At 44.8% G+C, this 12,051-nt stretch overlaps 1 protein-coding gene across 1 annotated transcript in view; it reads right to left on the bottom strand.

Moving 5' to 3' along the window:
* LOXHD1 (lipoxygenase homology PLAT domains 1) overlaps window positions 1-12,051 on the bottom strand; it is a 121,674-nt gene that overhangs the window by 87,939 nt on the left and 21,684 nt on the right. The window contains exons 6-10 of the mRNA XM_041464129.1: window positions 11,324-11,459; window positions 7,760-7,920; window positions 7,353-7,439; window positions 4,451-4,586; window positions 2,478-2,632 (exon numbers count right to left, since the gene is read on the bottom strand). Coding sequence (XP_041320063.1) covers window positions 2,478-2,632; window positions 4,451-4,586; window positions 7,353-7,439; window positions 7,760-7,920; window positions 11,324-11,459 — 675 coding nt within the window. The remainder of the gene's footprint in view (window positions 1-2,477; window positions 2,633-4,450; window positions 4,587-7,352; window positions 7,440-7,759; window positions 7,921-11,323; window positions 11,460-12,051) is intronic.

Consider the following 12,051-nt stretch of genomic DNA (forward strand, 5'->3'; position numbering starts at 1 on the left):
GCACAAGCATGGTAAATCCTGGGTGAAAACACACAGCATATCTGCAGCGTGTAGCCCGACAAGGAGAGATGCCTGCTGTGGTGGCCATCTGGACGAGATGCCTTGCTTAGGTAAGAGATAGAAAACCACTGTCTTTTGGTTGCTCTTCATGTCCCAAAAGCACTCATGGTGGTAGCATACATCCAGCTATCTCCCAGGAAGCATGGTGGCAGGGCAGTATTTATGCCAATGCTGAAATTTATTAAAATAATAATAATTATGTCATCATTCAGGACTCCAAAGTCACCTTTAGAATGAGGACAGCTAAGCACTTTGCCACTGATTAAAGTGTTAGTGATGGGCTTACATATGTCAATGCTACTTACACACTCAAAACTGCTGAATTAGGGATTTAGGGCATCAAAACCTCACTGACTCAGTCCAAGTCAATATAATTTAATTCATTAGTCCTGATGCTCACCTTACTTATTAATGGCTGATATAAATTAATGAGTAAGTAACTAACTGGAACCACAACAGGGCAAACACTTAATTTAGAGGCATCTTTAAATCTTACTTTCTACACAGGCTGTTAGTTTGCATCTGCAGGCAAACTTTTTAAGCCAAATCGGTAATCAAGGTACTATTGGTTTAAGTGGCTGTAGATTAGAGACCGTACTGACTTAGCAACATTTCTTTTTAACAAGGTATCTGAGTTAATCAGTGTGGATATACTCATTCAGCCTCTTGAATATATGAGCTCTAAGTTTGTCAGGATCAATTCTTAAACAACTTCCCATTCATTCAGCAGCTTTCAGCTCCTCCTGCCAGGAGAGCAGTTTTCCTCTAAAAGGCTCCAGTTTGGTTTATGTCATCTGCACATTATTAATCACACCATTTTACCGCCAAAATTATTTTCCCTTTTTATCCTCCTTCATGCAAGTTTGCCTATAACTTATTTTTTTAATAAATATCATAGAATGATCACAGAACCGTAGAATGATTTGGATTGGAAGGGAGCTTAAAGGGACCTAACATGGGCAGGACCTTCCACTAGACCTAGTGGATCCAAGTCTCATCCAACCTGGACCTGGACAAGGGTCCATCCCTTTTAAGGGAACATCCCATAAAACAGCCATTATCTCCAAATGTTTAAAATATTTGTATTCTCGGCAAACCAAGAATCTTTCTTTGGAACTGCACTGAAAAAGTCTTCAGCACCAAAACACTACTCATTTTCTACCATTTTGACAAACACAGTCTTCATCAAATGACAAAATGCCATCCTTTACAGCTTGGATCTACCTTTTAAAGCTAAAATATATGTAATGTCAATACATAGGCAAAAAAAGATGTTTGCAAAGTCCATTTATGCAAACTTATATATAATTTAGAAGCAGAATGGACTCTCACACTATGTAATTGCCATGTTTCCACGGACAGATCTTAAAAGCACAAGAAATACTTGATGCAAGTTCTTTTAAAGTCCACAAGAACTCAGTGATTTCAGTGAAGAATTGGAAACTCTGGACACTGAAAGGCAAATTCAAAGTGCTAATGCATATTTCAGAAGCCTAAATTCAATGGTCTGTTTTGAAAACGTGACCTCCTTTTATCTTCATTTTCTTTCCACTCTGAACCTTCAATCAAATAATGACACAAGAGATGGGAAACCTGCAGAGTTCTGTGATCAGATTCTCAAAATCTCCTTCTGGAGATATTGATTACAATTTACCAGTCTAAGTTGGACCCTAGAGATCCAAAATTGGATACATATTAAGTAGCTTGACCCTACAGATCAGATCAGATCAGCAAACTATTTGCTTGCTGATACTGCCAGTGCTGCAAGGGCTTTAACTACTCTTCGACTTCTTCATTATCTCCAGCTTTCCAGGGAATAAGCTCTGTCTTCATTTCAGTCCATTTCCACCCCCCTGCACTCTGGACGCGGACAGACAAAAAAATATGTTGAAAATCAGTTTAAAAATAAGACATAAAATTGAATGCAGCATGGTTGAAGGAGACTGGAGGAGTTACAAAGGAAACATGTTAGGCTTTGGGTTCTGACTTTCACATTAAATAAGATGGTTTTCCCTTCCTCTGCCCCAGGGAGCCAAATTTTTGCTATATTAGATGGAAGGGAAAAGCCTCTCTTTTATTCTTGGAAGAATTCCTGGAAGCCTTCCCCAATCTGAAGATGCAATTTCAGCAGTCAGGACTTAGCTGGGGAGCAAACCAAGAGACTCTTTCATGAGCATACATCAAGCTAGGGCACACTGCCCCCGACCCAAGCCTCCCTCCATCTGCAACCTGTTACGACGCTCTGTTGACAAGATTCATTTCCCCCCGCTTCCCTAGCCTGAGCTAGCAAGGAAACCGCCTGAGTTTACAACCACACATTAAAAAAAAAAAAAAAAAAAAAAAAAAAAAAAAATTAATTTACAAAATCACGGCACGCTTTAAGAACCTCGTGCGGAGGCGCCGCTGCGCGAACTCACGTTGCCTTTTTCAAACTTATTGACGGTGTTGATGCAGTTGTAGAGGACGCGCTCGCCCGTGTCCCCCTGGTCCCCGATGAGGCAGACGAAGACATTGGCATCTGTGCCGCTGCCACTCACCGTGCCCGTGCACACCGTCACGCGGTACTTGATCACTGGGGAGACACAAATTGCAGGAACGACCCCAGAAACGCTGTTAATTGCCGGTTTTTGGATTTACCGCGTTTCTGACAGGCTCGTAGTTAGCTTTAGGTGCTCGTGCTTCTTCCAGTTGGTGCTTCAGCTGGTGTATTGACTTGTACACTTCCATGTTACCACTAGGAAAGGGAGGGGGGGGAAAGCTAAAATAGAAAGGTCTGAAGCATTGAGAGAGCTCATGAAAGTCCTCCAAACAAGGACACAAAAATCCTTGCAAGAAAAACGTCATGCAGTGGAGTGCCCCTGCCCTGCCACCTCCCCTCCTGCCTTCCCAAGATGTCCCTGGGGGTGGGGACCTTGCAACGTGCAGGGGGACAACAACATTTTCAGCATCCAGGGCCATGGCAGACAGATAAGAAGAGTTAGGAAGGGACAGTGCTCAGAGACCTGAGGAATGGGCCGTTCATGTTGGATTTATGGGACAAGACAGCCCCAGCTGGCCCCATCCCCTAGGGATGGTTATAATCACAGAAGCATAAAATTATCACATCATAAAGGTTGGAAAAGACCCCCAATATCATCCCTATAAGAGTCCAAACTTTATGCAGGAGGCTGGATTTTCTTGCCTGCTTTTCACTTTCAAGGTCATCATATGGTTTTTCTGGGTGGATTTTGAACTGCCACTTTCCTTCACTGACAAATCCCTCCTCTCTGCCCCCCAGTCCCATTGGGTGAAGGATTTCCAGGAAGAAATATCACAAGGAGCCAGCACACAGACGAACTTTTGAGAGAGAACCCCTTTTCTCTACCTTGGAGAAAGGACAAGAAGCAGTGCTCCCACCTTCCCTCCAAAATCCTCCTGCAAGCCCAACACGAGATGCTGCATCTCACCTCTGATCAGCAAAAATTCTCCACACAGGAAAGTGCCTGAGTGAGGATTCAAGCTGCCCTCTCCACAGCTGATTAAAAATACATTTCAAAACCAGGTTTATTTACATTTTAATAACATCTGCAATTACAATTACTCTTCCTCTTCTGAGAAGCTGCTCCACTGCATGCAGATCACCAGTGTCAGAACCAGAAATCTGAGAAAATGGGGGACTCAAGGCCTACAGAGTGTGGGTGCTTTGGTGGAAAGATGCAAAATCCCACCGGCTACCTTGAGACGTTCTGCTCTCCTAAATTCTCCTGCTAAGTAGATTTAATTCTTGTGACACAAGGTCAAGGCAGAAGTATCCACTCCAGGAAGCCAGGGCAAAGTTCTGCAGCTTTCCTTAATTAAATCTCCAGTTCAATTAAAAGAATAAATAGTTTGGATTGCTCATACATACTGAAAGATGCATATGCACATACCACTGTTCTGTGCAACTTACTATATATTTATACATACAGCTGCATGAATTTGCATATAACTAAATAAAACTTTAAAGCCCAAAATATGATTGTCAAATTTTAGATTGCATTGCAGCTAAGCTTGCTTTCCATGAATATTCCTCAAACCTTGCATTTCACATTTTAAGGGAGACCAGAAAGAAAAATCACAAATTTAAAAAAACTGCAAGCCCTGGAAACAATTGTGCTGTGGCCAGATCTCTCCCATTTCCCACCACAGAGAAATCTGCTCCCCACCCCAAAAAAAAAAAAAATTAATAAAAGGCTGGGATTTCTCAAGCTTCATGCAGCTAATGATGCACACAGAAAACACTGCAGAGAGAAAGTGCCAGAAAGAGAAGTTAATTGAATTGCATCAGTTTGCCTGTGCATCTCTCACACAAAGAGGGTTTCTTTCTATTCAGATCCTAAGCAAGCCTCTGCACAGAGCCCGTGGCTCTCACCTGGCATGACTTCAGTCACCAGAGATCCCTCGGCGGGGAGCTCCCGCACGATCTCATTGTCCTCTTCATTTATATCTAGCCAGCGGCCGCAGTTGAATGAGTATTTTTCTTTTGTCAGCGTTTTCAGCAGAGTTACCTTCATTAAACCAAAACACCGCGTGAGTTCAGAGGCTTAGAGGCAAAAAAGCAACAAGATCCTGACAGGTTTTTGCCAGGGAGGCAAGATTAGGTAGCAGCAGAGAAATAAAACACATTAATGATGAGACCGTCCATGTTGTGCGCTGTAGTGATGCATGGAGCAAAGTCTGATGGCTTTTCATTCCTCCTTTCTCCAGTCATTCCATGGCATTGAGGAACTTTTGAGGGATTCTGTGGCTCTGCAGATGGCCCATCATGACAACCCCAAGGAGCAAATCGGGGAGGGGGCTTGTGCTGTGCGTTCTTGCTGATGAGGATCAATGCATTGAGGGAAGACAAAAAACCCAAAAACAAATTGCAGGAACTCTGAAAAAAGATCTGTAGTAGCTCCAAAGGAGTAATGAGCAATAAGGTGGTGCTCTGCAGTTGTCTGTTGAAGTGTGTAAAGCAAGGGTGTGATGAAGGTCTGTAAAATCACAGGGGAAAATGGAGAAGGCAAAGAGGGATCAGGTGTTCCCTCTTCTGCCTCAAGAAATGCAGGGCATCAAATGACACCTGTGGAACAAAGTTCTAAGGAAAAAAAAAAAAAAAAAAAAAAAAAAAAAAAAAAAGGACAAAATCATCCTGTGAAGTCCTTGCCAAAAGCTATTAAAGTTGCTGAATGTTTAAATGCTCAAGGGGAGGCTGGAAACTTCAAACCAATAACTGGAAAAATAAACCTGCCAAATGCTTTCTGTTTGGTAGGTCAGTTTAGGAAGTGTCCAACTGGAAATAGTCAAAACCTGCAAGAATGTTAGGAGGAAGCATCATAAATGCTTGTCTTTTTTTCTTACACTTCTAAAACCACGACCTTATGTGACACAAGAGAGAGGATGTTGGGCTCGAGGGACTTTTGGCCTGACCAGTGTGGCTGTTCTGGGTTCTTGTGATAGAGAAGGGAAGCCTGACCCAGCGTGAAGCAAGCCAGGCATGAAATGTGGGAGGACTGGAACAAAGCATCATTCAGGTTTCATCTAATTTCCAAGATGCTATAATGGGTGCACAAGTGGTGGGATTCCTGTGCCATGAGCCTGATCCATCCAGAAAACATCAGACTGCATGTGTATGGACAGACTTATTTTCCTAAATTCATAGAATCAAAGAATCACTTAGTTTGAAGAAGGCCTAAAATGAGTCCAACCATCAAGAAAAACATAAATTCATTTCTTGCATTTTAACCAGGTTTACTTAGACAGTTTGGCCTGTCTAAGTAAAAAGGGATCCTAGACACACTCCACGTTACCTCTTGTCCTTCCTGAACAAAATTTTTCTGCAGGAAAATAAGATACCACAGGGAAGAGAGCCACACAGCTGTGGAAGATACAAACATTCTTGCCCATGAGCTGTGAACAAACTAATGGGGAAGATTTCAGTGGCCCAAAGTCTGACCAGGAATTTTTTGGTCTTAAAAGACAGGCAGCTTCTCCCACCATGTGGTGAAAACAGCAGCACTTGATGCCCTCCTACCCCTGGAGATGGGTGTTGGCAGTGAATGGTTTCACAGCTCCATGACAATGCAGGAGAGCAGGATCTGTCAGAGCACATCAGAGGAGCCCAAGAAAAAGCCCCAAGTGGTAAACTCTGATTTATCAACACACTTATTTACAGATGCAGAGCAAAGTGTGTGTTTTGCTAAGAGCAGAGAGTGCCATCCAAGCTGCCCAGGAGGAGCAGGGGTGGAGCTTAGAGGTGGAATTTCTGTCCAGACAATCCAGGTGAGGGGTGACAGCACTGTAATCAATGCTGGTAGAGCAAAGGACTTCAAGCAGGTCACCCTTGTCATCTCCACCCAGCACAGGGCTGATCTCCTCTGCACAGTCTCTGTGGCCTCCTCCAGCCTGCAGAAGTTCAGCCCCCATCACAGTGCTGTCAGCACTTCAGGGCAGGGGATGCTACAATGTGCAATCTCTGCTGGAATCAGGGTGGGGTTTTTTTGTTGTTGTTTTTTTTTGTTTGTTTGTTTGTTTGTGTTTTTGTTTTTGTTTTGGGGTTTTTTGTTTGTTTTTTGGTTTTGGTGTTTTTTTATTTGTTTGTTTGTTTGTTGTTGCTTTTTGGGGGGGGGTTTGGGGGTTTTTTTTTTTTTTTTTGTTATGGGCATTGTAAATAAGCTCCAGAAGGAGTAGGTTTGCCTTTCTGTACAGTAATGGTGTCTAAGAACAGGAAGTTTTCTGAAGAGCAAGGAAGAAACCCCTGGTAGCAGTGAGATGAGTACATCAGCTGTCTGACATGGGAAAGGTGGGAAAGTGGGATTTTCACCACCAATCTGAGCTGTTGGGAGCTGCCTCTCCCCGATGCTCTCACTTCCTACACAAAAAATCACACAATCATTTGGGTTGGAAAAGCCCTCCAGGATCATCAAATCCAAGCATTCCCCCAGCACTGCCCAGCCCAACACTGACCCACGTCCCCAAGCACCACATCCACATGGCTTTTAAATCCCTCCAGGGATGGGGGCTCACCACTGCCCTGGACAACTCTGCCAGGGCTGGACAACCTTTTCCATGAAGGAATTTTCCCTAATGTTCAATCTAATCCTTCTCAGGTGCAACTTTAGACCATTTTATCTTGTGCTCTGACAAGGCAGGCACCACAGAGCACTGCACATCATCATCATCATCACTGCACATCAAGCTCAGCTGCCAGCTGCAGTGACCCAGGACTGGCACTGCGGAGCTCTGCCACCAGCCTGGCTTTCCAGGTCTACCTTCCCTTGCTGTCCCCTCACCTTATTCAGATGCCAGCCAGCAAAGGGATTTCTTTTCTCATGCCATATCCGAAGCTTGTAAAAGTTCCCAAGGTCAGGAAGCTCTATCTGTAAATGGGTAGAAAAGGTGCAACATCCATTTCTGTAAGTCGGCAAAGCACACACACAAAGGGCACCTCTGAACATCTTTAAAGAGCTAAATCAGAGAGAAGTCAAAAATATCAGCCTATTCCCTTTTTTGGGAAGACAAGCCATATGCATAGGCAAGTAAATAATTTGCATCACCACCAAATGGAGTGACTTCACATCAACTTTGGAAGAATCTAATGGAGTAAAAATCTCATACTGATGATTTTCTGCCCAGGATTGAAGCTAAACCCCTGGAAAACAACACCAAGCCAAATCTACCACTTGCACAAGACTCATACCATGAATTTGTCAGTCTGTCCAGTTTCAAAGTTGTCTGAATTGTTATCTAGCTTCATCTCATCTGACTTCCCTTTGTCGCCATAAATCTGGAAGAAGATGGTGGCATCTGTTCCTGCATTTTTAATGTCACTTGTCCAGATCCACAGAGACCAGGGGTTTTCTAGAAAGAAAGGTGAAAGATACTTGTTTTAAAATGTAGTTTTTATAGGGTGACCTGGTGAAAAACATGATTATCACTGTTTCCCCTGGTAGATAGAGAGGGTAGGATGAAGAAAGACAAAGACCTTTCATCTTTTTCTGCACAAACATAATCAGCAGCTGCATGACGTGCAGGGATGAGATTGGAAACACAATTCTGCAATTTCATTTGAAATAAAAAAATGAGAAAAACATAAACAACCTTTTTTGAGGTGAACCATATTCTCTTGTTATACTCTACTAGCAGGGTAATGCAGGGGAGTGATCCAACCCTGTTGTTTCAGTTCATTTCTCAAATACCTACAACTCAATCTTCAAAGAACATAAATTCAGGGAAATATTCTTCTTTCCTTTTGTCAGTATCCAGTTACTTGTGCACAGTGCAGTGCAGCTCCAGGTAGCTCCTAAAAACTTGTCTGATCTGTGTCTGGAGTAGGACACAGACATGCATCATCTCATCCTGAGATAAAAAGCCTCCCAAGACTGGACTAATTATCCCAAAAATGCTTCTTGCAGAACAGGCTGTCTCAAAGGCCACTCAGGTGTCCATCCCTAGTGAGGCTGCACCATGTGGGACAAACACACTCAGAAGTACAATACTCAGTGTAAAGATATTTTCCAAAAGGTTTTGAATTATTTAAATGCCTAAATTTGTCATGATTTCAGCTAACACTTTCTTTAATACTACATGACGTACCCTAAGATTGTGGCCAGTCTTGATTTTCATCTTTCTTGATTTTCATCTCCATCCAACATTTTAACAATAAGTCCAGTCCACCTGCAGCAACTTTACATTTTCATACCAGAATATTGTTGCATATATAAGGGTGACATTATTTCCTCTAAAGAGCCCCTCATCTGCATACCTTACTGACCATAATGTGTGTCACTTCTGCAGGCCTTGCTGCACCTACAGGAGAGGGAACAGCCTTCTTTCCTCACTCAGACATCAGCTGAATTATTAACAAATCCTAATGAGAGAATTGCTAACCCTTTCAGCACACCCGAGCCCACACTAGCACAGCTTGACCTTCAGAGCCCAGAATGGAATATAAAAATATGATGGCATGCATATAAATTAGATTTTTACTGGTCTACTCAGTGTTTGACTGTATAAAAAGAGGCAAGAGCTACTGAAAAAAAAAAAAAGAGGGGAAGAGGGATCTCTCTGAAAAAGTTTTGCTTCTGTTTTAATAGTATACAAAATATTAATGATCACTCCTCTTTGAAAGGCAGCAACAAGTTTTAGATGAGCAGAAATGAAGTAAAATCTGTGGATGGAGAAGTCTGTTCTTGCTGGGGAAAGCTGCAAGTGCAATTCAGACACCAAAGACTGCTCTCATCTGTGTGTTTTGGCCTCCCCTGGCTGAGGGAAAGGAGGAGTGAAGCATGCATGGAGGGGAAATGGGACCTTGTACCAGGATTAAATGCTGATAGAGGGCTGTCAGGGAGAAAGCACCCAGGGGAGATGTGTCTGAGCTAGGGCTGAGGCTGCTGGAGAAGGCCAGGCATTTCCCCAAATACCCATCATCATCCTCCCAGGGCTTGCTGGGCTCATCCCCTGGGCTCCCATCCCTTCACACTGAGGTATCCAGGCACTCTGGAAAGTCTCAAAAGCCCAGGGCACAAACACCAGGGAGGACAAGACCTGGCACAACAGTTTCCAGGATAACATTCAAGATAAGGAGAGGAGGGAATAAAAAAAAAAAACCCAAAAAAACAAAACCACAGAATAAATACAAGCTCCATATGGAGCTGCAATCTGCTGCGGGAGCAGCTTCTGGATGCTGTGCTGGGAGGCGTTTCACCATGGATACCCCAAGTGAGGCTGAAGCCAGCTTTGATCATCCCTGCAGAAAGGGACAGTCCTGTGTGCACAGGGAGATAGGCGAGATGACATAATAGGTCTTTTCTTACTCCGAGTCTTACACTTCTATAATCTGGCAGCTAAAGGTCACAGATTTCTCAAGGCTAATGCTCTCTGTCTATCTCCTGCAATGCAGTGGTGAGGGAATTAGCCTGTCAATAACAATCAGAGCTGATAATAGGGGGTTAAAGGTTGCAAATGCTTTAGCTAAATGGACCGAGTCGGAGGTGCAATGTGGTTACAACGCTGACTAACATTTAGATAAAGCTTATTCAAATGAACTGCTGTTTAAGCAGGAGCCCACCCGAAGCACTCTCGGATTAAACCGTGCCTATTATCCTAATTAAAATATTCTGTTTACACATGGGCACACCGGCACGGGCCGGGCAGCAGAGACATTTTTTGGCTTGGTGCAGAACCAGGCTGGAGCTGGAGCGTGTGGGGATGGAAGAACATGCCAAATGGCACAGCACAGAGCAGCTCCTCCCAGCAAACGTGTGCCATTGCCTCCCTCTGGAGAAAAGGCTCCGCATCCAGCACGCACCTGCCAGATGGACAGGGCTAAGACCTGTTATTTCTCTAGGGTAGTGAAAAAAAAATAGGTGGAGTCAACAAGGAAGAGTTTTGTGTTATTTCACATTCTCCCTTCCCTCCTCCACCAAGGTTTGTCTCCTTGTTGCGTTTTTTATTCCCATCTATAACAAGAAAGCTTTGCTTCTGTAGTGATAAGCAAAATAGCCTGGCTTGTCTGCAAAGGTGAGATGATGTCTGAGGGAGTCTAAGCCAGTGGACCTTAAGGAAATGGGTATGATTCTTCAAAATATTTAGAAGTTTAATTTTGTACTTCCCTAAAGCAGTATTTTCAAAGCTGAAACCCATGCCCCACCATCAGAAGGACGTGGAGCTGCTGCAGCCAGTGCAGAGGAGGCACGGAGATGCTGCCAGGGCTGGAGCCCCTCTGCTCTGGAGCCAGCCTGGCCCAGCTGGGGCTGTTCCCCTGCACAAGAGAAGGCTCCAGGGACACCTCAGAGCCCCTGCCAGGGCCTCCAGGGGCTCCAGGAGAGCTGCACAGGGACTGGGGACAAGGCCTGCAGGGACAGCACACAGGCAATGGCTGCCACTGCCACAGGGCAGGCACAGATTTTGGCATCTTGGGCAGGAATTGCTGGCTGGCAGGGTGGGCAGGCCCTGGCCCAGGGTGCCCAGAGCAGCTGTGGCTGCCTCTGGATGCCTGGGAGTGCCCAAGGCCAGGCTGGATGAGGCTTGGAGCAATCTGGGACAGTGGAAATTGTCCCTGCCCATGGCAGGGGCGTTGAAATTAGATGACCTTTAAATGTCCCTTCCAAACCCAAACCATTCTATGATCCAGTGACTGAATCCACCCGAGCCTCTCCTTGACCCTGGCTATACCCACGTCACTGAGGGGGCACTCAGGGGGATGTGGCCTGTGGGAGGAGGGGTGATGGCCACAGGAGCCTCCTGGAACACTTGCACCTACTTTTCAGCCGTTTCTGGCGCAGGGAAACCATTTCGTAGAGCTCCCTCTCGATGAGACCGTCCCCTTCATCTTCATCCAGCCACTTCCCACATGGGAAGGTTTGCTCAATCCCAGTGAATGGGCAGTAAACCACCACCTGGGGAAAGAGATTGGGACAGGGAGATCGAATATTCTGCTACTGGCAGCCCACAGGACCTTGGAGCTGAGAACTTAAACAGAGCAAAGACAGAACCGGAGATCTTGGTCCTGCTCTCAAAATCAGCTTTTCTGCACCGATATGAACCAGACTGGTTGCTCAAATCCCAGTCCTGAGTACAGCTACAACTCATCTGTTCTGTTATTCCCATTTTTGCGGCTGTACATCACAGGGGGTCACCCAGGAATAGGTGAAACACCAGGAGGGGAAGGGAATGGGAGCAGGCAGGGTGGCACCAGCAGTGAGCGTGCAGCACAAGCCCTGCACCAGGCCAGGGCACCACAGGGCTCTGCAGGAAACACAGGCTACAAAAAGCCTTCAAACACACCCATCCTAAGCTGATTCTGCCTGCCAGGAAAACTGAATTTCCTGGTAGCTTCAGGGTAGGCATCTGCCTTCCTCTCCACCCTCCTGATGACCTTGTACATGATCTATTGTTGTCACCAAAAGTTGGGAAATAAACTCTCCAACCAATTTGCTGGGTTGGAAAGACAAAAATGCTTTCTTAATGATGCTGGATCATGGGAATTTC

Source organism: Pyrgilauda ruficollis, unplaced genomic scaffold, assembly GCF_017590135.1.
Source record: "Pyrgilauda ruficollis isolate IOZ18807 unplaced genomic scaffold, ASM1759013v1 scaffold170, whole genome shotgun sequence".
Lineage (NCBI taxonomy): Eukaryota > Metazoa > Chordata > Aves > Passeriformes > Passeridae > Pyrgilauda > Pyrgilauda ruficollis.